This window comes from Sinohyriopsis cumingii, chromosome 3 (genome assembly GCF_028554795.1).
Source record: "Sinohyriopsis cumingii isolate HCF-2022 chromosome 3, ASM2855479v2, whole genome shotgun sequence".
Classification (NCBI taxonomy): Eukaryota; Metazoa; Mollusca; class Bivalvia; order Unionida; family Unionidae; genus Sinohyriopsis; species Sinohyriopsis cumingii.
In genome coordinates, this window is record NC_142963.1 from 103,876,271 (window position 1) to 103,900,309 (window position 24,039).

The 24,039-nt window shown below is 34.7% G+C and overlaps 1 protein-coding gene across 3 annotated transcripts; it reads left to right on the forward strand.

Annotated features, from left to right (window-relative positions):
• The first annotated feature begins 146 nt into the window (after nucleotides 1–146).
• On the forward strand, nucleotides 147–23,414 carry LOC149803442 (tRNA wybutosine-synthesizing protein 3 homolog). Of its 3 annotated transcripts, XM_089953147.1 has the most exons (7): nucleotides 147–410; nucleotides 4,636–4,719; nucleotides 12,012–12,110; nucleotides 14,518–14,589; nucleotides 20,055–20,123; nucleotides 22,665–22,729; nucleotides 23,196–23,414. In XM_089953147.1, exons 1-7 carry the CDS (start codon nucleotides 231–233, stop codon nucleotides 23,398–23,400), a joined length of 774 nt encoding a protein of 257 aa, XP_089809273.1. In that variant the 5' UTR covers nucleotides 147–230; the 3' UTR covers nucleotides 23,401–23,414. The 3 variants fall into 3 exon arrangements, with proteins under 3 accessions (XP_089809273.1, XP_089809274.1, XP_089809275.1); XM_089953148.1 differs by lacking the exons at nucleotides 147–410; nucleotides 4,636–4,719 and adding an exon at nucleotides 8,303–8,445; XM_089953149.1 differs by lacking the exons at nucleotides 147–410; nucleotides 4,636–4,719 and adding an exon at nucleotides 9,615–9,735.
• Nucleotides 23,415–24,039: the final 625 nt, after the last annotated feature.

Genomic DNA, 24,039 nt, shown 5'->3' on the forward strand with positions numbered 1-24,039 from the left:
AGTCAGTTTGGCACAATTATTTTAGACCATGGAAAAATCTGCATTTTTGCATTATCCGTCCGCACGCTCAGCAGATGTGAAAAATCCGTAAATGTAGTCAGTCTGGTAATGGGTTTAGTTCACTACACAATCGGAATATCCTCGGCTTTTTCCGTCAAGTCGAGAACTACGGCGCACTGTGTTACAGATGCTTTAAAGTCTTTAAAGAGTGTAAAATTTCAGTGTTAAAAATGAATTTAAACAACTTCCACCTTTTTGATGAACAGAAGAAGAAATGTCTAAGTGCGGCGGATCTCAGTAGAAAAGGATCAGTTGATGCACACATTATTCACCTTGTGCAGTTAATCAATGATCACCCTGATTTTTTCTCCACCAGCTCATGCTCTGGAAGGATAATACTGTTGGACAATGTACAACTAATTATATAAACGCTTTTGGAAGTTCACTTTTCCTCATCACATTATAGAAAGTTTTGGGGGTTCCCTTTTCCACGTCATATAATTTTTTAGGGGTTCCTTTTCCACGTCACATTTCACCCATACACTTTTAATTTGCTGTCATTTAATCAGCCATTGATATGTAATGCAGTGTAAAGTAGATTTAATGTCAAATTTCTTATGTACCTTTCTCGGCGACCATCTGATGTGTTCACTGGTGGCAGCCAGTCAAATCAGAAAAAATAAACACAAAGAACAACTTAGTTCACTGCGACAAGTATCCCTATATTCTTCTCACAGAAAAATTACATTATTAGTACAGTCTGCATAAAAATGATTAATTTCTTAAACCACCTTCTTCAGCAAGATGCGGACATGATCATAATATCCATATCTAGTGAACAGCTTGGTTAAAACTAATGAAATACATTTTGCTAATCATTTCTAGCTTCATTTAGAATCCTGCTGGATGAGTCTAAATTTGATAATGGGTGAATAAAGTAGAAAAGGCCCATTTGCTAAGCTGTGTCTAGTGAAAGTATCAGAAGTTCATTGAACAATATGCAATGGCTTGTATATACAAGCAGCAACTGATTCATGCTTCTTAAAGCAGAAATGTATGATGATTAATTTTATTTAATAAATGTCCAGGTGACCTGGAAAAAAATGTGGATTACCATTTACCATTCACTCAGAATGGGAATGGGTGCAGTATATTTTACAAGGAGATGCTTAAGATTGTTGTTGTGGACTTTATGCCATTTTATAGCACAAGATAGGCTATACATGGCATCCAGTATAACTGGTAGATGAAGATCCAAGGAAAACCTAGGAAATAACCAACAACTCATTTCTTACCTACCCACATATGCAGAGCCAGAGACTCGAACTCACACCGACAGAGGTGAGATGGCAATGATAGGTAAAGGCTAGCACTTTTCACCACTTGGCTGCCATGGTCCCAAAAAGACTGGTTTTTAAAAATCATAATATTTGAAAGAAATGAATAATTTTCTTGCAGATTTTATCAATACTGTGCTTTGATATATCAAAAGTACAAAGAAGTGCAAGCCTCTAAGATTACTGGTGAAAACTATAAATTCCATCTCATATGTAACGTTTACATCTTGATTAAACAACTGTGGTCTTTCTTTACTGGTTCAGTGTATACATATATCATGTATAAGCAGATTTTAAAATCTGCAATCGTGAAGAAGCAGTGGGTGATTAAAATGTTTTTTGTATGTGTACATATATTGATTCAGTCAGTTGGACAGCTGATTTGTGGTTCATATATTCCAGCAATGTTACAAATAATTTTGTACCTGTTTACATTTTTTTAACGTTTATGTTCTGACTTAGCATTAGATATATTTTCTTTTCAAGATATTATTGTTTGAAAGCAAAATGTTAATGGATAGCTGATTAACTGCCTCAGGAGAACTTATCTTTTTGAAGGCAAATCTTAAACAGTCACATGATGAATAAACATTATTTGTTGAAATAAATGTGTTACATACCAATGCCAAAAAGAACATGATAGCCTGATGCCCAGGACCCCTATAATTTCAGTTCGAGCCCCTCCTGTATTGTACGTGAGGTTCCTGTTGGGTTTGTTGAAAATAGTTTTAATTTGACTGAACAAGCCTGGATCATGCTGATGAAATGCAATAAAACTATTTTCAAGTTGTTAAAAGACTGGTAAATTATTAATATTTGTCACATTGTATTACCTTGTGAGGATCATCTGTTTGTCAGGTACAAAGTGATACATGGGGAACCAACTGCCTGGGTTACTATAACTAGTGCTCATATGGCTTTGGCATACATGTGAATTGAAAATAGCATATTGGATATTTATGCACAGTAAAGAAACCAGTCTGGTGGGTAATGGAACTGTTCCAGCAATCATGGGAACCAATGTAATGATCCTTTGCCGTGTAATGGGAATAAATGGGAATAAAGCAAGCATGTAGACATGGTAAGCTGTTAATTTATTACTTGTTGTAATCTGGATATTATGCCAAATGTGGGGTGTTTTATTGAAGTATTATTAGCAATAAAGGGATCAAATATGGTTATATTGGCTTTTGAGTCTTTGATTAAAAATTGGCTCTCCTTTGTTTGATCTAAGATAAAAAGGAAAGACTGACTAAAAATGATTTTGGCCCATCTGTTTTCTTCAAATGTGATAGTGGCTTGGTGAACTGTACGTTGTCAGCTTTCACAGTCGGCAGCTTATGATGCCCATTGGCGGTGGTCAAAGCCACAGGTGGTGAGGGTCTTTTTCAATGAGTCTTTATATCTCTTTCAAGGTGTCCCTCTATCACGGTGGCTAATGGACAGCTCACCATTGCCCTGCCCAGTGTAGCTGTATCTTTATGAGCATGGCCTCAATGCTGGTGATCCGTGCTTGTTTGAGGACTTCAGTGTTGGTGATGAAGTCACTACAATGGATGTGGAGGATGGTGCGGAGGCAGCACTGATGGAAGCGTTTAAGGAGGCGGAGGTGGCAGCTGTAGGTGACCCAAGATTTGGTGCCATATAGGAGGGTGGTCAGTATGACAGCTTTGTAGACGCTGATCTTAGTATCTTTCTTGAGACTGGTGTTGTTCCACACTTGTTTATAGAGTCTGCCAAAGGCACTGTTTGCCTTGGCCAATCTTTTGTCTATTTCTTTGTCGAATTTGGCATCAGAGGAGATTACACAGTCCAAGTAGGTGAATTGGTGGACTGCTTTCAGCTATGTCTGGTCAATGAATATACTTGGTGGCTGGTACTCTTCCTTGGGAGCCGGCTGGTGAAGTACCTCAGTTTTCTTTAGTCTGACCTCAAGACCAAGGAGCTGGCACGCTTCTGCAAAGCAAGTTGTTACTCGCTGTAAGGCAGCTTTGATGTTAGCAACAAGGGCATTGTTTTCTGCAAAGAGAATTTCTCTAATCAGTTTTTCCAAGATCTTGGTATGGGCATGAAGTCACCCTAAGCTGAAGAGGTTGCCCTTAGTACGAACTCAGATATAGATGCCATCTTCGTCATCAAGGTCTTCTGTTGCTTTCTGGAGCATCCTGCTCAAGAAGACTGAGAACAACGTGGGGGCTAAAACGCAGCGCTGTTCCATGCCATTTGCGATGGGGAAGGTCTGTGACAGGTTTCAAACCTAACAAAGCTGGTCTTCATGTAGCTGGATGACCATGGTAAGGAACTTAGGAGGACAGCCAAGCTTTTCAAGGATTTTCCACAGTCCTTTTCTGCTCACCGTGTCATATGCCTTCATCAGGTCCAGAAATGTGATGTACAGTACTTTGTTTTGTTCTCTGCATTTCGCCTGGATCTATCTTGCCAGAACCAGAGAGTTAGTGTGGCTTCAGAGCTATTAGGGGCACAACTGATATGGTGTTCGTCCTTCTAATACATATTCCCTGTGATAAATGGTACCAGCAGAAAATAGTATCACACCTTGTTCTCCACTTCTTAATGGTATTTGCATTGACATTGTCACTTTCAATAAGCTACTGCTCAAGTGGCCTAAGTGGTTAGAGCATCCGCCATGGATGCGGGAGGGTCATTGGTTCCAAGTCCAGCCAGGTCATATTACCAAAGACTTTTAAAAATGATACTAACACATGCCATGCTTGGCACTCAGCATTAAGAAGTTAGTGTTGAGACTAGTTGGCATGGTGATAGGATAATGTGACTAGGTGGAACATGATGCCTCATTGCTATGGCATGATTCCCCAGTCCTAGGCATCACTATCAGCTGCAACACTGCAGACATCATAGGAGAATGACTGAAAAATTATTAAAGCTACATAAAAATCCAGATCACACAAACACAATAGTTTCCATTTTAACACTAATGTACCAAATTTGCAAGTATTGTAGTTTTTTGTACACCTAAACTAAATGCAGAAAGGTCACGTGTTAGTTATTCATTTGTTTGAGTACTGATGATGTCACAAAATAACATACATTTAGTTAGCTGGGACTTCCTGATGGTGAATTAATATTTCAAAGTCCCAAGGAAACATAATAACAAAAATGTGAGGGACTTACTCAAATGAAACTATATTGAGAATTCATGCCCAGTAAATATGGCTGTGATTTTGAAAAGGTTTTTTGTTATGGTTTCCAGTTTTAAATTGTTTTCTAGATTCCATTACTTTTATCCTTTGATCACTTCTTTGTTTTTTTATTATAGAGTGACACTGATGAGATCAGTATTAAAAAGAAAGGTTGCCAATGGATATTTACATCACATGACCTTGTTGAAAGCAAAGAAGTGGTAAGTCAGACTGCAGCAAATAACTTTTATGGATATGATAATTTATGTGTGAATTTGTACATGTAGATTCCTCACCTAATGATTATAGTACCATAATTTTGGAACATAAGTTTAACTTTGCTATAATTACAAAGTATTATTAAACTTAACCAGGTACCATATGTACTTGCTCTTACGTCTAATCCAGCTGCAAACTGCAAAGACTCAGTAAACAAGATTATAAAACCCTAGGTCACAATTAACATTTTCTGATGACTTAATGGAATTTTCCACTGTAGAACAATGTTACTAGAATTATAATATAGAATGATGTAATAAACATCATGTCAGCTAGGTATTTTTATGGGGGAATTCCAATAACCATGACCCAGATGCTAATAACAGTTTGCTTCAGTTGATAATGATCCTCATATTAAACCCACACTTCGATAAACTAATTAGCTATGTATAATTTGTTTACTAAAACAAAAACATCCTCACTGACTCTAGTCAGGAACACAGTGAACTTGATTATCAACAAGATCAAGTTCAAAAAAACAGTTATCAGTAGCATATAATGAATAAAAAAACAACTAACAATCAATTCAAATTAAATAGACATAACACTTAATAATTCTTTTTGGTCAGTAGAGTATGAGTCCAATCAAGGGAGTCTTGTTTATGGCTTGTGATAAAACTTGGTAATTATTATGGTCATCTGCTAAAGATCATTTGAAGAAAAATCACATTGTTCACACAGTCTTTGTTTGAGTTATTTCCCTGTATGTCTTGTAGCTTAAGGAAATACATGACACAGTCTTATTAGTGCTGTTAGTCCTGTAGTTTTTAATGAATTGCCATGAAACTTAGTAAATATTATGGTCATCACCTGAAGATAAATTTTTCAGATCCCTGTCCATCATCCAGTTTTGTAAGAGTTGTAGCCCTTGTTAACTTAACAGTTGAGTGCAGAGTATGAGAGACTCCTTTGAATTCAGCTTGCCTCACAGGTTCAATTGGATCAGCATGAAATTTGGGAAATGTAATCATCTGATGATGCACATAAAGTCAAACCACTGTCCTTCTGAAATTTGTTTTTTAGAGTTATTGCCCTTTTAACTTTTGGAGCCTGATGTAGTATATAATATTCTTATGAACACAGCTAGTCTTGGTAGTTTTCAGTGGAATGACATGAAACTCTGTCTTATGGTCATCATTTTGAAGATGTGAACATCAACAAATCACTGTGCTGTCCAAATTTTGGTTAGAATTTTTCCTGCAGCTGAAATCAGTGTAAGACAGAATCTTTTGAATGCAGCTTGTTCAGCAGCTTTTATGGATCACTGGGAAACTTCAGGGATTTAAACATGAACTTGCCTGATGCCCTGGACAAGCTCAGATTTGGTTCAGACAAGCTCAAGTTTCCAAAGGATTTTCCTGTAGGCAACTCCAAAAACATCGCAAGAGAGAGGGAGAAAGGGGTTGTGTTCCATTCAATAATGCTTACATTCTGCAAGTTTTGTACCCTGTGATCCTGCCACATACACTTATCGGCATCTTTATTTAGTGTTTATATGTACCACATTCTTCTGTCACATAACTGCTCACATTTTAAAAAAAAACTTACTATATGTTAATTCCATCTTGTACCCAGTGTGAAGGTCAGTCTCGCATTTTCTTTTGCGAACATTATTGTGAATATTTAAAGCAGGTTTTGACAAATGAGAAATAAATACTTAAATTTTAACTTATCCATTACATTTTAATCGTAATATTTGTATGTATCTGGGATTCACTGACTTCCATATCCTATGCCAGTTTGTTAGCTTGCTGACTCTAAAGAATTGGCTTGTCTAAAATTGTTTTGATGTTCCCAGTTTTAAGGTGAGTAGGTGTTAACTGTTAGCAATATGAATCATGAGAATTCTTTGACAGTTGTGTTTGGAAATAAAGGCACTCAACTCTAATGATTAACCATCAGGAGCATTTTGTTCAAATCGTGATCGATTTACCAAAAATGTAGAACCTACAAGATGTGTTTATGAACAGCTCTTTATGTGATAAATGCAGAAGACTGATACATACTGCTTGCCAAACAATTAAATGGATAAAAATAAACATTCTCAATCTCCAAATATGGCTTGTCAAATATTTTTATGTATGTCGCTTATTACAAGGTGACTAGATGATAATTCTTAAGTAAATGGATAAAATAGGTGTTCACAAGTCCTTCAGCTGTGAGTATAAATAAATCATTGCAAATGGTATTGAAATGTGATTTTCACTGAAAGACTTCATATGATGTTTAATTGGTCCTAAAATGAAGAGGTTTCAATATGATATCCAATAAGGCTGTAATTGATCTTGAAAATCTTGTAATTGCTGCTATACAGAAAGTAATATTGGCATTGGATTTTCACCAGAAAATATTTTTATGAAGTCTAGTTATTACCAAGAGGCCAAAACAGCAGTATTGAAAATCTTGCTGCTCCTTCTGAATGGAAGTTCATATTATCATGGAGTTTTCCTGAAAAGACTTCTTTGATGTCTAGTTGGTCCTGAATGAAAACAGTGCCGATCTTGCATCAGGTATGGTCATCATGGCATCCGTCTTGTAATCACAAAAGAATATCAGAGATGGTTTGAACACTCAGCAGTTAAAAAGAAGAAATGGTTATATCTTGGATTCCAGGAAATTCTGTTCTGCCACTGGAGCATCAGTCCTTTTGACATTTAGGTCATTATGTCTTCAACCCCACCTTCTTCCATACCCTTCCTATCTTTAGATCTGTCTCAGGAAGTTAAGTGATGTTATTTAACTTGGGCCTTATTATTTCGCAGTGAAAGAGCTGTGGGCAAATTTGCATAGCATTTTTGTTAATTATTGGTGTATTAATTGATCTTGGTGTCATGTGACCATTATTATCTTTCTTAATATGATTTCTACAGCCTCTCCCAGCGTTTACCTCATCTACTTTGGTATGTCCTTTATGGGAGATACAATGACAGAACTTCAGTTCAAGCTAGTAAAACATAATCTTCAGCAAAGATTTTAGCATTAATAGTCCAGATTAAAAGAACAGGCAGCAATTATCTGTTTTTACTGTGTCAGATTTTGACTAAATTTCTGAATTGCTTTCTAATGTTAGGGTACCTTCATGTGACAAACTGCAGTTATTTCTTTATTCAAAATGATAGAAATAACACATAGGAACTAAATTCTGATCATTATCTCAGTATTAGAATAACGTTGGAACAAATAAATTTGCCGGTTATTGATACCAATAATTTAATTGTCAGTAGGTGCTAAGATAGTTCACACAAGGCTTTAATGTATGGAAAAATAATTTTAGCAAAACCATCATATATTTTCTTATTTCTCAACCAGTTTTCATGATCTTCATACCAAAATGTTTGTTTCCTTTACATTGTTGGTTGATTTTTCAGTGGAGAGTTCAGACAAAATGACAGATCTTCAAAATCTTAATCATTGCAATCAGTGTCAAGATTTAGTGTAGCATTAACTACATCCCCCAGTGCTTGTTTACATCCTTGATTGGTTACATAAAGTTGCTTCAGATTTGCTAAATCATCACTTGCTAACTTTTGGCATGGCTTAGTGTGTTGGAAAAATGGCATCACCTATCCTTGAGTGCACTTCACAATGAACCTTGTCAAATAAAAAGGGCCAGAACTATTTTAGAAATGTTTAAAATAATGATCAAGGCTTCAGCAAGTGTTACACAGGTAAGTGTAATCTTTTTGGTGTAAATGATAAATGACTTCTAAAGCATAATATATACATGTGTGCTTATTCACACAGGTTGCAGTGGATCTACTACAGTGTACAATGTCACATTCTCCAGTTTTGACTTGGTTGCCATAATGTGCTGGCAAATCTGGGTCTATGAAATTCCCTCGACATAATTGGTACAACTAACAATATAGACCCTGATCTAGTGGTGCATTAAGCAATGGCAGAATGAGTCTGTTTTGTTTGCAGTTGGACTTGACATTTAAGTGAGTTATTTAATTTTATATGACCATCCAAAGTGGTGATAGTTGATATTTCCATGATTTTATTACATGTGTCTTCAGTAATTTAACATTTATGTTTGTAAATTTTAAAACTAAGCAATTAAGATTAAAAATGCGAATTTTATTTTGGAAATCACTGATGAGCATCAAGTGCTATGCTTGTCGAATCCATAATTACTCCTTCATTTGATTTTTGTCTGTCGGCATTTTAATTAGTATTTAATTTCCATTTACACATTTGAAAAATATTTTCAGTTTATTTTGCTGAAAATGTAAGTGGTCTGGGGTGAGTGTAAATCTTACTTAAGCAACAGTTTTACAAATATGGCAGATACAGGTCACTTTTTTTAGAGAAATCCTAGAAAGAATATCATTTTAGGTTTTAGTCAGTAATTACCTTTATCAGTTTAACTTGACAGTAGTTTCTTTGTTGGAAGTTTGATATTTTGAATCAGAATTAGTTAGAAGAAAATTTCTACTGAAATAGATACGTGTGTATGGTAAATCTTGCATAAGGAAGTAAATAATTAAGTCATTAATTACACTAGTAAGGTAAGTAGTGGCAGGAAAGCAGTCAGCTCTTTAATTTGTCCTCTAGATGATAAATGAGGCCTGTTGTTTAGCTTTGTCCTGTCTTGAATATAGAAGACAATACAAAATTGAAGTACTGGTAGCATTTGAATTTAATTAGGTAAAATACCATTATAACTGCAGTTAATTCACAGTTACAAATTCTGTTTTATTTTACAAACAACAATTTTTAGTATAAGTTGTGCACACATTTGTCTGGACTGTCCTGAATTTAGGACAGTCTTCAGGGCAATTATTCAGGGTCTTGTCTGAACCATCTAAAACACTGCCTATGGTAGGTCTTGTGGAACATCAGTTTTGGTGCAGAAAAACTTGGTACCAGTCTGAAATTATGTTTAACATGATATTTATAGGTGTCTGTCCAGTGTAAAGTAATTAAGCATGGGCATCTGCATGGTAATTTGCAAAGTAAGTAATTTTGTGGACAGACAGTTTATTCACGGTCTATTTCCATCAATCTGTTTTACATATTCGGGTCTTGTATGATAACCATTTACTACTGTCATTTCTAAAGTTTCATTTGGTATTTGTATATAAAGGGTTGAAGTATGTTATACAGAGTTTTACTCATTGTTGGGTGGTGGATGGATGTGAAAAAAATATGTGGGAGAAATAACCAGAAGAGGTGTTTGTCGTGCATATATGTCAATGCGCAGTTTCTCCATCTGTCTATTCATGATGATGATTGGATTGTAATGTATTGCAGTGGATGGATTTTCCTCAGAAATGGTGGTCTTTAATTGTTACTTAAATACTCTTATCACATATAGGACAGTCTGAAATGAGACTGGTGACAATTGGAAATCCAAAATGGCTGTCATGGCAGCCATCATTAAAATATTGTTTTTGCTTCTTCTTCTTAATAGCTATATTGACATAGGCAATTTGCAAGTGGACAGATGTCATTTGCATGCTCAGAAAATAACAAGTGGGCTATCATACAACAATATTTTTCACAAAAAATCGTGATTTTCTATCTACTTTAAAAAACCATTTATTTACTGGCAACCAGTTTGACTAGCATTTTCAGTTTAGACGTGAGTCTTGATTTTGCTGAGAGAAAAGAATTAGAATAACCATAATAATATACTTATACACCTTCAATGCGTGCCATGCATGGGCGAGAGGAATGCATAGAGGCATATTCAGCGCATACCTACCCACCCTTTTTGGCGTATTGTTAACTGTGCTTCTGTACCGAAGTAACTCGGCAATATTCGGATCAGTTCAGATTTGGAAGAGTCAATTGCATCAGCAACAAGCACCCTGTCCCACTCAGACATCACATGGGTATCATGTGCTGTGTGTTAGTTTCTGCGTGCTTTGTTTTAAGTTCATTCTTTTCAATTTTGTGTTCACAGTGTCTTTTATTCATCCCCCACTTCACTGGGTATCCTGCGTTTGGATTATTAATTGGTGTTTACAGTGATATTTAATATAGCTATTTATAAAAAATTCTAAATAATTAAAATTTTCTAGAAGCTACAGCTTGTATTGCTGTCTCAACTGCATCGTGTGAGCAAAGGTTCAGTTTTGTAAACAGAATAAAACAAAACAAAGATTGGCTCTAGACACTTCCACCCTGTGCGATCTGCAACAGCTGGTTGTTAAAGGACCACCGGCCGAGATTTACAATCCCAGTCAAACCATTGATGAATGGTGCTTCACAGCTCCAGGCAAATGTCACATTGGTGGACATAAGTGCAAGCTTTCAGTGGCTAGTTTATAGGTTAGGTAAAATGTTTTTATAAAAACTGCAATTATTATGTTTAAAAAAGAAGCAATAAAACTGAAGTATTTATTGTTATTAAAACAAAGACAAATATATAATGTCAGTTTTTCTTACTTGCCTGAACGTATTATATATTCGAATTGATGTTGACATTTGTCATCGTCCTCCCCTCGTCCCCCTCCCAGTTGTTGGTATTCTTTGGCTAGCGAGTTGTCATAACAAATTGCAAGTTACTCTTGGCTACAATTTTGAGGGTTGAAGTGGACTCTCATGAATTCCTGCAAGTTGTTGTCAGCCACTAGAGTATCAATCTCTTCTAGAGCCTCTTGTTTCATTTCTCAAGCAAACTACACTTTACATCTGTGGTTTAGAACCAATGAAACCATTCTATAATTTTTTTATAAGTTTGGTTTCATAACAGGTTATCACATTATATGCACCTAATGCCTCAGATATTGGTTTCTATATGGTGTCATTGTTGCTTAAACCATTTATGCGTGGTCTTCCTGTGATGGAAACCATTTCTGTAATTAAACTTAGCTGTATTGCTTGGTTTGCAAAATTTTGAGTCTAAAGACAAATTATATGTTGGTGAGATTTTATTACATTTTCAAGTTTTTATAGGTTATGGGGTTTTAGGGTACATCATTATTTTGAACATTATATCATGCAGAAACAATTGGACAAATGTGTCCTACTCTTGAACACTCCAAGGAGATCTGACTGTGAGAATCGAACCCAAACCCTTTTGGTCACATGTTCACTGCCTTAACCACCACAGTGCCACTGCAACTTGAAATGAATATTTAAAAAATTTGACAGAATTTAGCTTTGAAATCAGCCATTTATAGAGAGGACAGATTTGTTTCATCGTTTGGGTAACATATTCTTATGCTCATTCTGTCATTCATATTGGAAAGGTCATAGCTAATAATATTATCTTTATTTCCAGGTCAGCAGTTTGAAGAGCATTAATGGTAATGCAGTATTCAAGTTTGAGCCATTTGTTCTACATGCACAATGCAGAAATCTGACAGATGCACAAACCCTTGTAAGCATCCATGTTTACTTAATTTAAAATTCATATTAGATATCTACTGGAAATACTTTTCTCATAAAAGTTTTTACAAACTGTTCTGCAAGAGATAAATACTTGGAGGAAGATATTTTCCGTGAATAAATCATTTTTCAGTGGCATATAAATTTATGGTTTTCATTGTTACTAGAAACCAGGAGTTTAAAGACCCAAACAACTAACCCTTTTACCAAAACAATATAATGCTTTCCACAGTCCACAAATTTAGGTACAAAAAAAATATCATTTTTTGCAAAACCATACAAAGTGATCGCCATAAGAATATGCTGCCATTGACCCAAATTTTTTAACACTCCAGTTTTTTTAGACAGGTATATCTTTTCAAAGCCCAATAAAATTTAAAAGATTCAAGTTGGATTGGACATTAATAGTATTCTGTAATTAATTCCTGAACCAGTCTAACTGATTTTACATATTTGGGGCAATCATTGCATTAGTTTCCCTATTTGTTTTATCAGTCTGAACAGTGCAGACAATTTCTGGACACTAAGTAAATTTTTGAAGCCAACCAAAAATAAGAAAGAATGAGGATGGAATTGTAAATTCTGGCACCCATCTGAGTGATTTGACTCACTGGCATTTTTGGGGAAGATTGTTGCTATATTTAGACTTGTAGTGTCAAGATAGTTTCAAGCATTTTCAAAGGATTGATAATATAAATAGAGGTCAATGATTTTGGTGATAAATTCTTTATTCAACGACAATCTTTATATCATGAAACAATGTAACATTTGAACTTATTTCAATCATTAGTTCTCATACACTATTATAATCTGGGTTATGGTAGCGATCATAAGGAGACTTGTTTGGCTTTAATCAGTTGATTTTATTAATACTTGGATGTCCAGTCAAACAGATTCAGCAGCACGATATCTGCCATGATGTTGAAAACGTACCCAGAGTTTACAGAAATTAAATTAATTACATCATTAAGGACTCATCACGGGAGATATTTGGACACTGTCTGTTCTTATCACCACTGGCATTATATTGAGATGTTGAACAGACAAAAACAATCACCAGCAATTAAAAATAATCATTCATTATTTGTACAAATGAAAATACCAAAACATTATCATGAAAGTGTTCTTTATTGGTAAGCAATGATATAATACAACCTAGCCACCAATTCTGACCAACACTGAACTTGCCATGCATACCAATCAACACTGAACTTGCCATGCACTCTGATGCAGTATCTTGATAAATGAGATATTAATTTTCTGGACTATTTTTAGGAAAAGATAATAATTTTCATTAGTACATGCATTATCCAGACAGTGAGAAAAGTAATTATTTTTTGTAATATCTGGACATTTAAATCAGTGATTATATTTGACTACTAAAGGTAAAGACTGAGTCAGTGTGTTAAGAAGAAAGTTTTGAAAACTTTCAAACAATTATTTTTAAAATTTCTTCCATAGGATTTGGAGAATCAGTCTTTACGGTCTTATTAGAATTCTCTTTTCATTACCAGTACCTGAGTTACAGCAAAATCTGATGTATGTAACAATCCTAATAAAGTTGGTAGACGAATAGTGGAATTTGTTTTAAGATACCATCTGTGAGGACAGGTGCTTTTTTTTAACATCTGGGTATCTTGGAGTAATCTCATTGGGCATAGGTGGAAACTCTGCCTTTATCATTAAAAAGCCCACATATAGTTTAGGACATTTTATTGAAATAATAGCAACATAATTTGCTTAAGTAATGCTCTTAGGATATTATTGAGGTTTTTTCTCTTGAAATAATCCAACATACTTATATCAGTTATTTGAGTACAGGGACTTAAAGTTTGTTTCAGATTGTGATACACTTAGTTGAAAAGAGCAGACCATGTAATTATCAAACTCATCTTGATTGCTCACTCAGTCAAAGTTTGATTCATTGGTTTGATTCATTGGATTTGATCATACACAGATTTTAAATCTTTGCATATATACAAGTTTGTTCCATGTTGGGTATTAAATTTGAACGTTTTCACGAATGTTAAGGGGCTTTATGAATATGTGGTCACATCATGAACCACATTCAGTTAGGTGGTCCTTGTATGTAAAACAACATGGAATGGCTGATTAAATCATGAAGAAAAAACAATAGGGACCTTGTAACTGACCACAGGTCAATATGGTAAGGCAGTTTTGTCACACTCCATTCTGCCATTAATGTTGGATAATACAGAAAAAAAATTCTCTCTGGATCAGTGAGTTTTAAGTTAATTCTAATGAAGCCACAGCAAGAAACCATCTAATTTAGTAACATCAGTCAGCTTTCTTTTTTATAACTTCCAAATATTGGTGCCTTATGAACTGTGTTGTACGTCTCATAAGTATAACTGAATGTTGAACTCAAATCATTTCAGTTGAGTTGTGCAATTGCCTCAGGATTCAGAAATTCTGGCATTAGCATTGGAAACAAGGGAAAATTTATAACCGTGAGTATTCCTGATGACTAAATGTTGAAATTGATTGATTGATTGATTGATTGATTTTACTATATATACTCACTTATAATTCAAGTCTAACTGCAAACAATACAGACTCTATTCTGCCATCACATAATATACTGGCAAATCAGGGTCTGCGTTACATATTCTGCTGATTACTCCTTACAAACTAGACCGGGATCTGGTGGTGTATTATGTGATGGGTGTTTGCAACTGGACTCATAATTAACTATATACAGTAGTTTTATTTTTGTTGAACAGGACCCAACAACAATGCTTTGCACAAGAAATCATAAGTGATGAATAGTAGACCATAAATGATGAATGGTAGACCGTAAATGATGAATGGTAAACCGTAAATAATGAATGGTAGACCATCAGTGATGAATGGTAAACCATAAATGATGAATGGTAAACCATAAATGATGAATGGTAAACCATACATAATTGATGGTAGACCAGAAATGATGAATGGTAAAACATAAATAATGAATGGTAAAACATACATTATGGATGGTAGACCATCAGTGATGAATGGTAAACCATAAATAATGAATGGTAAACCATAAATTATGAATAGTAGACCATCAATAATGAATGGTAAACCATAAATGATGAATGTTAAACCTTAAATAATGGATGGTAAATTATAAGTGATGAATGGTAAACCATAAATGATGAATGGTAAACCATAAATGATGAATGTTAAACCATAAATAATGAATGGTAAATCATAAACGATGAATGGTAAACCATAAATAATGAATGGTAAACCATAAATTATGAATAGTAGACCATCAATAATGGATGGTAAACCATAAATGATGAATGGTAAACCATAAATGATGAATGTTAAACCATAAATAATGAATGGTAAATCATAAACGATGAACGGTAAACCATAAATGATGAATGGTAGACCATAAATGATAAATGGTAAACCATAAATGATGAATGATAAACCATCAATAATGAATATTAGACCATCAATAATGAATGGTAAACCATAAATGTTGAATGGTAAACCATAAATAATGAATGGTAAATTGTAAACAATGAATGGTAAACCGTAAATGATGAATGATAAACCACAAGTGATGAATGGTAGACTGTAAATGATGAATGGTAGACCTTAAATAATGAACAGTAGATCATAAATGATGAATGGTAAACCATAAATGATGAATGGTAAACCATAAATGATGAATGTTAAACCTTAAATAATGGATGGTAAATTATAAGTGATGAATGGTAAACCATAAATGATGAATGTTAAACCATAAATAATGAATGGTAAATCATAAACGATGAATGGTAAACCATAAATAATGAATGGTAAACCATAAATTATGAATAGTAGACCATCAATAATGGATGGTAAACCATAAATGATGAATGGTAAACCATAAATGATGAATGTTAAACCATAAATAATGAATGGTAAATCATAAACGATGAACGGTAAACCATAAATGATGAATGGTAGACCATAAATGATAAATGGTAAACCATAAATGATGAATGATAAACCATCAATAATGAATATTAGACCATCAATAATGAATGGTAAACCATAAATGTTGAATGGTAAACCATAAATAATGAATGGTAAATTGTAAACAATGAATGGTAAACCGTAAATGATGAATGATAAACCACAAGTGATGAATGGTAAACTGTAAATGATGAATGGTAGACCTTAAATAATGAACAGTAGATCATAAATGATGAATAGTAAACCATAAACATTGAATGAATTGATGAATGGTGAACTATAAATGATGAATGGTAAACTGTAAATGATGAACATTAAACATTAAACTGTAAATGGTGAACATTAGGACTTAACCTAAATATAATGCTCATCATCTTTAACATTTAAACACTTAGCAAATGCTTTGTCATGTCGTGTAATTGTGCTTGCATATTTTAATACTACGGGTGAAACGATTCATCGATATATCGATGCATCAGTACTTTTGCTGAAACGATACACATAAAATGCAAAACGATACTTACTGTATGCATGTTATTTTAGTCATCAGCAGTCATGAATAATTATTATTAGTTGCCTTGTTATTCTGTAAAATTACAATCCAACTGAAACAGCATTTGCAGTCACAGGCATTCATGTTTATTAGTAAAAACAAAAAAGATTTTTTGAGAATACCCACTCGCCATCTACAAGTTAACACAAAGTAACATGGTATGTAATCCATTCCTCTCCCCCCAATTTCATGCTAATTATCTTAACCCAGAAGTATGTCCAGCATATACTATACATTCCATACATGTTTTACATGTTTAATGAAGTACTTTACTCATCATTTAATAACCACTTTCACGCGAAGTTTCTACTTTGAATTGTATCTTGACTCCTTTGGTTGATTTGAAAACTATCTTACCGGTGTGTTGCACGTTGAAATATGTTATTGCTTGCTCCGCTCCAGGTTAAACAGTAACCACCAATCAGAAATCAATGTAGCTTATTCTCTGCCTGAAAAACAGGAAGTATTGATGATCAAGGTATTTGCTATATATTGGTAACCTTACTTTTGTATTTGAATCAATAATTGTGTAATTGTTTCACAGTGTGGCATTAGATTTTCTATAAATGTAATCCAGTATGGTATCATTGATGCTTGCTGTTAGCTGTCTTATTTGAGGACATTGCTTGAATATGTCTGCATGTTTATTAAGGCATGTAATACTGTTATAGTAAATACTTATGGGTTGTAATTTTCCATTGTTGTTATCATGTTTCAGTTGCGCAATGACCAAGTGCAAAATGTTTGAGACTTCTCTCATGGCCTGAGTGGTTAGATTTTCTGCTTTTGATGTGGAAGGTCATGGGTTCAAACCCCAGCCGAGTCATACCAAACACTTATGAAAATTGGAACTAGCAACTACCTTGCTTGGCACTCAGCATTAAGAGGTTAATGTTAGGATTGGTTTACCTGGCATCAGGATAATGTGACCGGGTGAGACATGATGCCACATGCCTGCGGCATGATGCCTTCGTGCTAGACATCACTATAAACTGCCACACTACAGACATCATAGCAGTATGACTTACAAATTGTTAAAGCTATGTTAAAAATTCAAATCACACACACACACATGCACACAAGAGGTTTAAGGTTATCAGGGACAGAAGGCGTGCCTTAGTTGTACAAAATATGTTCTTCAGCTTCACCATACTTCCTCATCTTCACCAAGCAGTATTTGTGCTAAGAAGTGGTTAGAGGGAACATGGTCCACAGTGCTGTGCAGTGGTTAGAAGGAAAATGGTGCACAGTGCAGTGCAGAGGTTAGAGGGAGCATGGTCCACAGTGCTGTATAATGGTTAGAGGGAACATGGTGCACAGTGCTGTGCAATGGTTAGAGGGAACATGGTCCACAGTGCTGTACAGTGGTTAGAAGGAACATGGTGCACTGTGCAGTGCAATGGTTAGAGGGAACATAGTCCACAGTACAGTGCAATAGTTAGAGGGAACATGGTGCACATGCTGTGCAGTGCATAGAGGGAACATAGTCCACAGTACTTCACAAAACTTTGAAAACCAGAAGAGACAAGAAAGGTGAATTTCAACCAACCATGACATTTTGAGTCTTTACAATAAGCTTTGTGGAATCCTGTGTTAAACCTCTTTGCAGTGAGTTGGAACCACAAACTACTTATCTTTATGTCTCCAGTCTTGGACGCAGAAGCTTGGGTCATGTATGCTCTATCAGTCAGTTGGATGGGTTTTGGGGCAGTGCCTTCTCTCCATCAATTTTAATACTAAGGATGATACAGAAACTGATCAACCAGACCTGCAGAGTGATTCTGGTAGCCTCTTTCAAAAGGGACAGATCTTGGGTGAATCATGTTTTGATACTACAATTCTTCCTGTTCCTCCAATACTTCTATATATTTGACTTGTTAAGAGAGCTCTGTGCAGAGAGATATTTGGCCCTGTCATTGTGAGAGGATTTCACAGGGTATCAACATCTTTCCATTGCAGGCCTCAATCTGTCAGCTTGTTAACTGCTTTCACAGTGTCATCAGTGGGATAAAGTTAGCACATTATTTTAATCAGGGGCAACCACTCCATCATCTCTGACACATTCAGATACGAAGGAAGAGGAAATATAGGTCACAGCAATGACCTCCATGACTTGCATGACATTTGTGACTTTAATTGACCAGACAATCACCCTTTTCTCCAAGCGTGACTTTCATGCATTCTGACATAGTTCAACTCAGACAATTTGGAACCCCTCACCAGAACCTCTCTGTAGCTGCTACCTTACAAAACATGTTTTTGATAACTTAAAGGTTCAGCATGCAGAGTGAGTTGGATGCCTGTTTGATGGACCTGAACTATCTCCAGTTCAGATCAGGCAGTTCTGTTGTCCAAATAAAAGAACAAGGCTTAATATTGTGCTCCCAGGCTGAGACCAAAAAAATGTCTCCTTTTCCAGTAAAGACAGTGAAACACGTCATAACCTCTCAAACCTTGTCAAAAAGGGTGGCCTGCTAGCTGTGATCAAGGGAGGTAATTGGTGAGAGTTTATTCCCTTTGTCATATGGCCGATTGATGGAAAAGACAAAATATTCTTCTTTCCAAACTGGCTGGATTTGAGAGATGGTTGACTGTATTTCGCAACATTAATGTGATCTGATAAGTAGTTTCAAAGAGTCATAATTTACAAAAAAGATTTACTTTCAATAGAATAAGTTATAAAAATAACATGGTATTATAATGAATGGTTTTAATTCAAGTTGAAAATAAAAATTAAAAATAAATTTATATTGTCACATAATCATTTACATAATGATGTTGTTACATGATTGATTACTATACATATAAATTGATATTGTCATGTACTCAGTTACATAATGATGTTGTTACATGATTAATTACTGCACATAAAAATTGATGTTATTACACGATTGGTTACAATATAGTTGATCTTGCATAAGTATGTAATTGATTACATAATAATTGGTCTGACATGATTGATCACATAATAACTGATGCTACATAATTGGTTGGTTTTACATAATCAATCATATAATGAGGATATCATTGAAAAAATTAACCACAAGAAGGAATTTAAAAATATGAATTTAAGATATTTCCTCATTTTAAAATGTACAATTCCAATAGTGACTTCTTTATACATGACAAATTACCAGGTGTTTAAACCAGTTGGAATATGTATGAAAGAATACAGAATCTTAAAACTATTACCCATCTGTTATTAGGTAATCACTATAAATGATGTAAAGCTGACCTTCTATAGGAGATGACCTGTCCTATGAGATTTGTAGTTTATGGGAAAACTGTAAAAGGTTGCGAATCATGGCCCCTACCATCAAATATTATCGTTTGACCCTTGATAGTAAAGATAATGCCATATGTAAAAACGTTCAGGTAAATATAATGTAAAAGAATGTTTTTCAGGCTGTAAGAAGTACACATTCATTAGAGGTTCCCCTCACTTGTGATGGCAGACTGATGGTCAGTGAAGAGGTAGGTTTAACTATTAACACATAGCCTATTCTTGCTAAAATATACATTTATAGCCAGAACTATTTATTGTTAGTGTTTGTAATTTTTGTACACTTTATATTATCATCACCATCTCATCTTTTTGCGGGCCTCAAGTGGCCGAGTGGTCTAAAGCGCTCTCCGTTACGGATCACTGCCATCTCACCTCTGTCTGCATGGGTTCGAGTCTAGGATTCGGCCAGTGTGGGTATGTGAGAAAGCTTGCCAGTAGCTTCTCATGGGTCGGTGGTTCTTCCCGTGGTTTTACCAGGTTCTTCCTCCACCATTAATACTGGCCGCCATGCATAGCCTATCATGTGCTGAAAAATGGTGTTAAACCCCACAACAAGAGCAACAATCTCATCATTTTGTACTGCTCCAGTGGCCTAGTGGTTAGAACATCCGCCTCAGATGCAGAAGGTCGTGGGTTCGATTCCTGGCTGAACCACACCAAAGACTTGCAAAAATGGTACTAACAGCTGACTCGCTTGGCGCTCAGCATTAAGAGGTTAGTGTTAGGATTGGTCGGCTTGGTGTCAGGATAATGTGACTGGGTGGGACATCATTCTACATGTCTGCGGCATGATACCTCAGTGCTGGACATCACTATAAACTGTCACACTGCAGACATTGTAGCGATATGACTAAGAAATTTTTAAAGCTACATTAAAAATCCTAATCACACACACACACACACACTCATCGTTTTGTCTTTTTATAACTGGTTGATAATGAACCATTTTTCATACATAAATCATTCATCATGTAACCTTTTTTGTAGCGCTGTATGGCCTTACAGTGCTAGTGCACTGTAAAACCACAATAAATGGCATTCACAGTTTAATAATTAATTTTCAGATTTACAGATAATATTACACTTAAAAATATAAGTATATTGGGTAAATTAAATTAGCTGAATTTTAATAAGAAAGTTCTCTGTATTAGAGGACCAAAAATAATTGTAATTTTTATGGACTGATGATGTGTAAAAAGTATTAGCATATATGAAAAATTGGAATGTATGAAAAATCAAATATTGGAGTTTTTGAAAAATTAGACTTTAAAAAATTTACAGTACATGAAAAATGAGTTTTTGAAATATGAAAGTAAATGAAAAATTAATATACGGATAATTAGTATACCAAATAATTAGTATGAAAAATTAGTGTTAATTGCTGCTTTGTAATTCAAATGTAAAGTCTAAAAGCTCGACGTGCAAAATTAAATTTTCAACCACTGCAAATACAGTTTAAAAACATGACATGAAATGGATCTATTAAAGCAAATAATTTGATAAAACATGTGAAACTGGAATTCTCAAAATACAACATTAAAATTTCAACCACTGCTGTGTGATGGAACAAATAAAAATTTTAAAAAACTTAACACAGAAAATGGAACTTTCAATCATTGCTTTGTAATTCAGCAGAACTCAATATATGAAATGGGACCTTTGACACCAACAATGGGATTCAACATGTGAAATTGGAATTCTCGACACTTGGCACTGAAATTTCAACTGCAACTTTCTCTATGAACCATCATTGCTCTACTACAACAACTCATACAGACGTAAATCTGACACAAGGCTTCAGATCATCCTCAGGGAAAACTTGCCTTTTTCATGAGTTGTGTATTGATAGGTATATAAAATTATATTGAACATTTTACAGCTTAGTTTGCCCACATGAGTATTGCATCTGGTCTGGGAATAGTTACCGTAGTAGTGGGGTGACTTTTTGGATGTAAAAATGAAATCTAATGTTGGCACAAAATTTTCAGTCATCATTAGAGAAAATGTTTAGAATTACCTTTACAGTCAGTACATGTTTTTTGGTTTTCTTTATCATAAATATTAAGTAATAATCAAGTTTAAAAAATCCAATATGAATCTCTGTCAAATCTATGAAGTTATGACATTTGTCTGTTCATCTTGCAAGAGACAGAAATCCTTGCTTTCATGAGATCTGACTTGAAAGTTAAGGCAAGTTTATTTGTAACAAAAAAAAAACCATTTAGATTTTGGTAAAATATTTTGGAAGAAAGGTCAGGCCTTTATGTTTCACAAAATCTGAGGAGTTAGTTTTCAGAAAGTTCTGGAATAGGTTAAGAAATATTCCATTCATAATATAGTTTCTGTGTAAACAGTATTTGTAAAAAAAATTGTCAGTTTCTTTCCGATATATTAGTACCTACAAGTGACGTAAGACTTCAAGATTCTATATAGATTTGATCAAAGTCATGATTCCATTGACTTAAATACTTAATTTACATTAACATGTTTGTTATGGCTTAACTCTGTCCTAATCCACAAGTCTGAAAAAAAGTTTCATATTTGAAGCCAAATGTTTTGTTTCGAAATTCATATCAACTTTTACATGAAGAGATTATCAAATTTTACCACAAAAATATTGTTGAATGTTTGTTTCTTGAATAATGTTTTTCTTTAATTTCTTTCTTTGGACATCCATTGTAGTGAAAAAGTTTTTGTTCCAAAATTTATGCTTTTTCTTTTCTTTTCAGTATATTGAATACCTTGTCAAACTTGCAAATATAAAGATGAAAGAAAATTTTCAAAGAATTGAAAGGTAACTATTTGTCTTTGTGTTGAATTATCTTTTGTCTGTCTGTTTTAAAATAATCATCATCGATATATATTGTTCTTCACAAAATAGCCCATTCAAACCCAGGTACTGACATCATTGAAATATTTTTGTGCATTTTTATATGCAAAATTTGCATTTTCAGGAGAGTCCTAATAAAAATAAACAGAGACATGCAGTTAGTGTTTGCTCTGTGATTAGTATGATGTACTTTGTTGTCAATTGGTACAGTTTCATTACCTGCACAGACATTGCCAGGTTAGCCTCCATAGTTTGTCCCTGGGCAAGGCACTTTATTCCAATTGTCTTGACACAATTTAACCTTCCATGTGTTTGTGGGTAACCATCAAACAAACAAACAAACTTAATCTCTTTGCTGAACAGTGTGATCATTTATTTGCTATTTTTTCACATAAAAAGGTCACCAAGTCTATGATTTTTCATTCTTCAGACTTTTCACCAACATGAAGGAGGCTCTCACAGGAGAAAATTGTGACTACAGAAAGAAGAAGCATAAAGAGAAAGAGCATATCAAAGGGAAAGTTAGCACTGAGAAAATTCAGCTACAGGAAAATGAAAAAGATACTGAAGTGGAAGTTTCTGTGGAAGAGGATTTAAGTGTCTGTAATCTGTTTCAGTCTGATTTTGTGACATAAAGAATCTTTGTTAATTATTCTTTGTTTTGTTTTTAGCTATACTGGTCATAGACCAGAGGAGCACTGGGATGGCCTGTTTTCTGCTGTCTGTCTGCCATTTGTCCATTAGTACAAATTTGTTATTGCTGCTCCTCTGGAATTATTTGGAGGATTGCCATAAAAATTAATGTACATTAATCCCAAAATTAAGTTCATCCTCAGTGAAATTGGTCACTCTTGGACATCAAAAATAGCCATAACATCACTACTCCTCCTGTCATATCAACATTGGGTTTTCAATAAAAGGCTTCTTTTGATGTCTTGTTTGTCCAAAATTAAAATGGTGCCAATCTGACTTCCAATATAGATGCCATGGCAGCCATCTGAAAATTCTCCTTATCACTATTCAGCCTGCACAGAATGGGATTTTCCAGGGTTCTTTCTCCACTGGTTATACTGGCTGCCTTGTATAGCCTATCTTATGCTGAGAAATGGCGTTAAGCCCTACAACAACAACCATATTAAAAGCACCATCACTAAAACGCCATGTTAAGTTGTGCAAGATGATGTTAGATTAAATAATGGAGAAATAATAATCAACATTCTATCCAATCTTAACAAGAATAGGGGGCTCCAAGTGGCTGAGTGGTCTAAAGCGCT

Excerpts from the sequence above, each read along its gene's own strand:
- LOC149803442 (XM_089953147.1), top strand. The coding sequence starts at position 231 with ATGAATTTAAACAACTTCCACCTTTTTGATGAACAGAAGAAGAAATGT. Across the intron at positions 4,720-12,011 it reads TTGTTGAAAGCAAAGAAGTG|GTCAGCAGTTTGAAGAGCAT; the intron begins GTAAGTCAGACT and ends CTTTATTTCCAG. Across the intron at positions 14,590-20,054 it reads ACAAGGGAAAATTTATAACC|GCTGTAAGAAGTACACATTC; the intron begins GTGAGTATTCCT and ends AATGTTTTTCAG.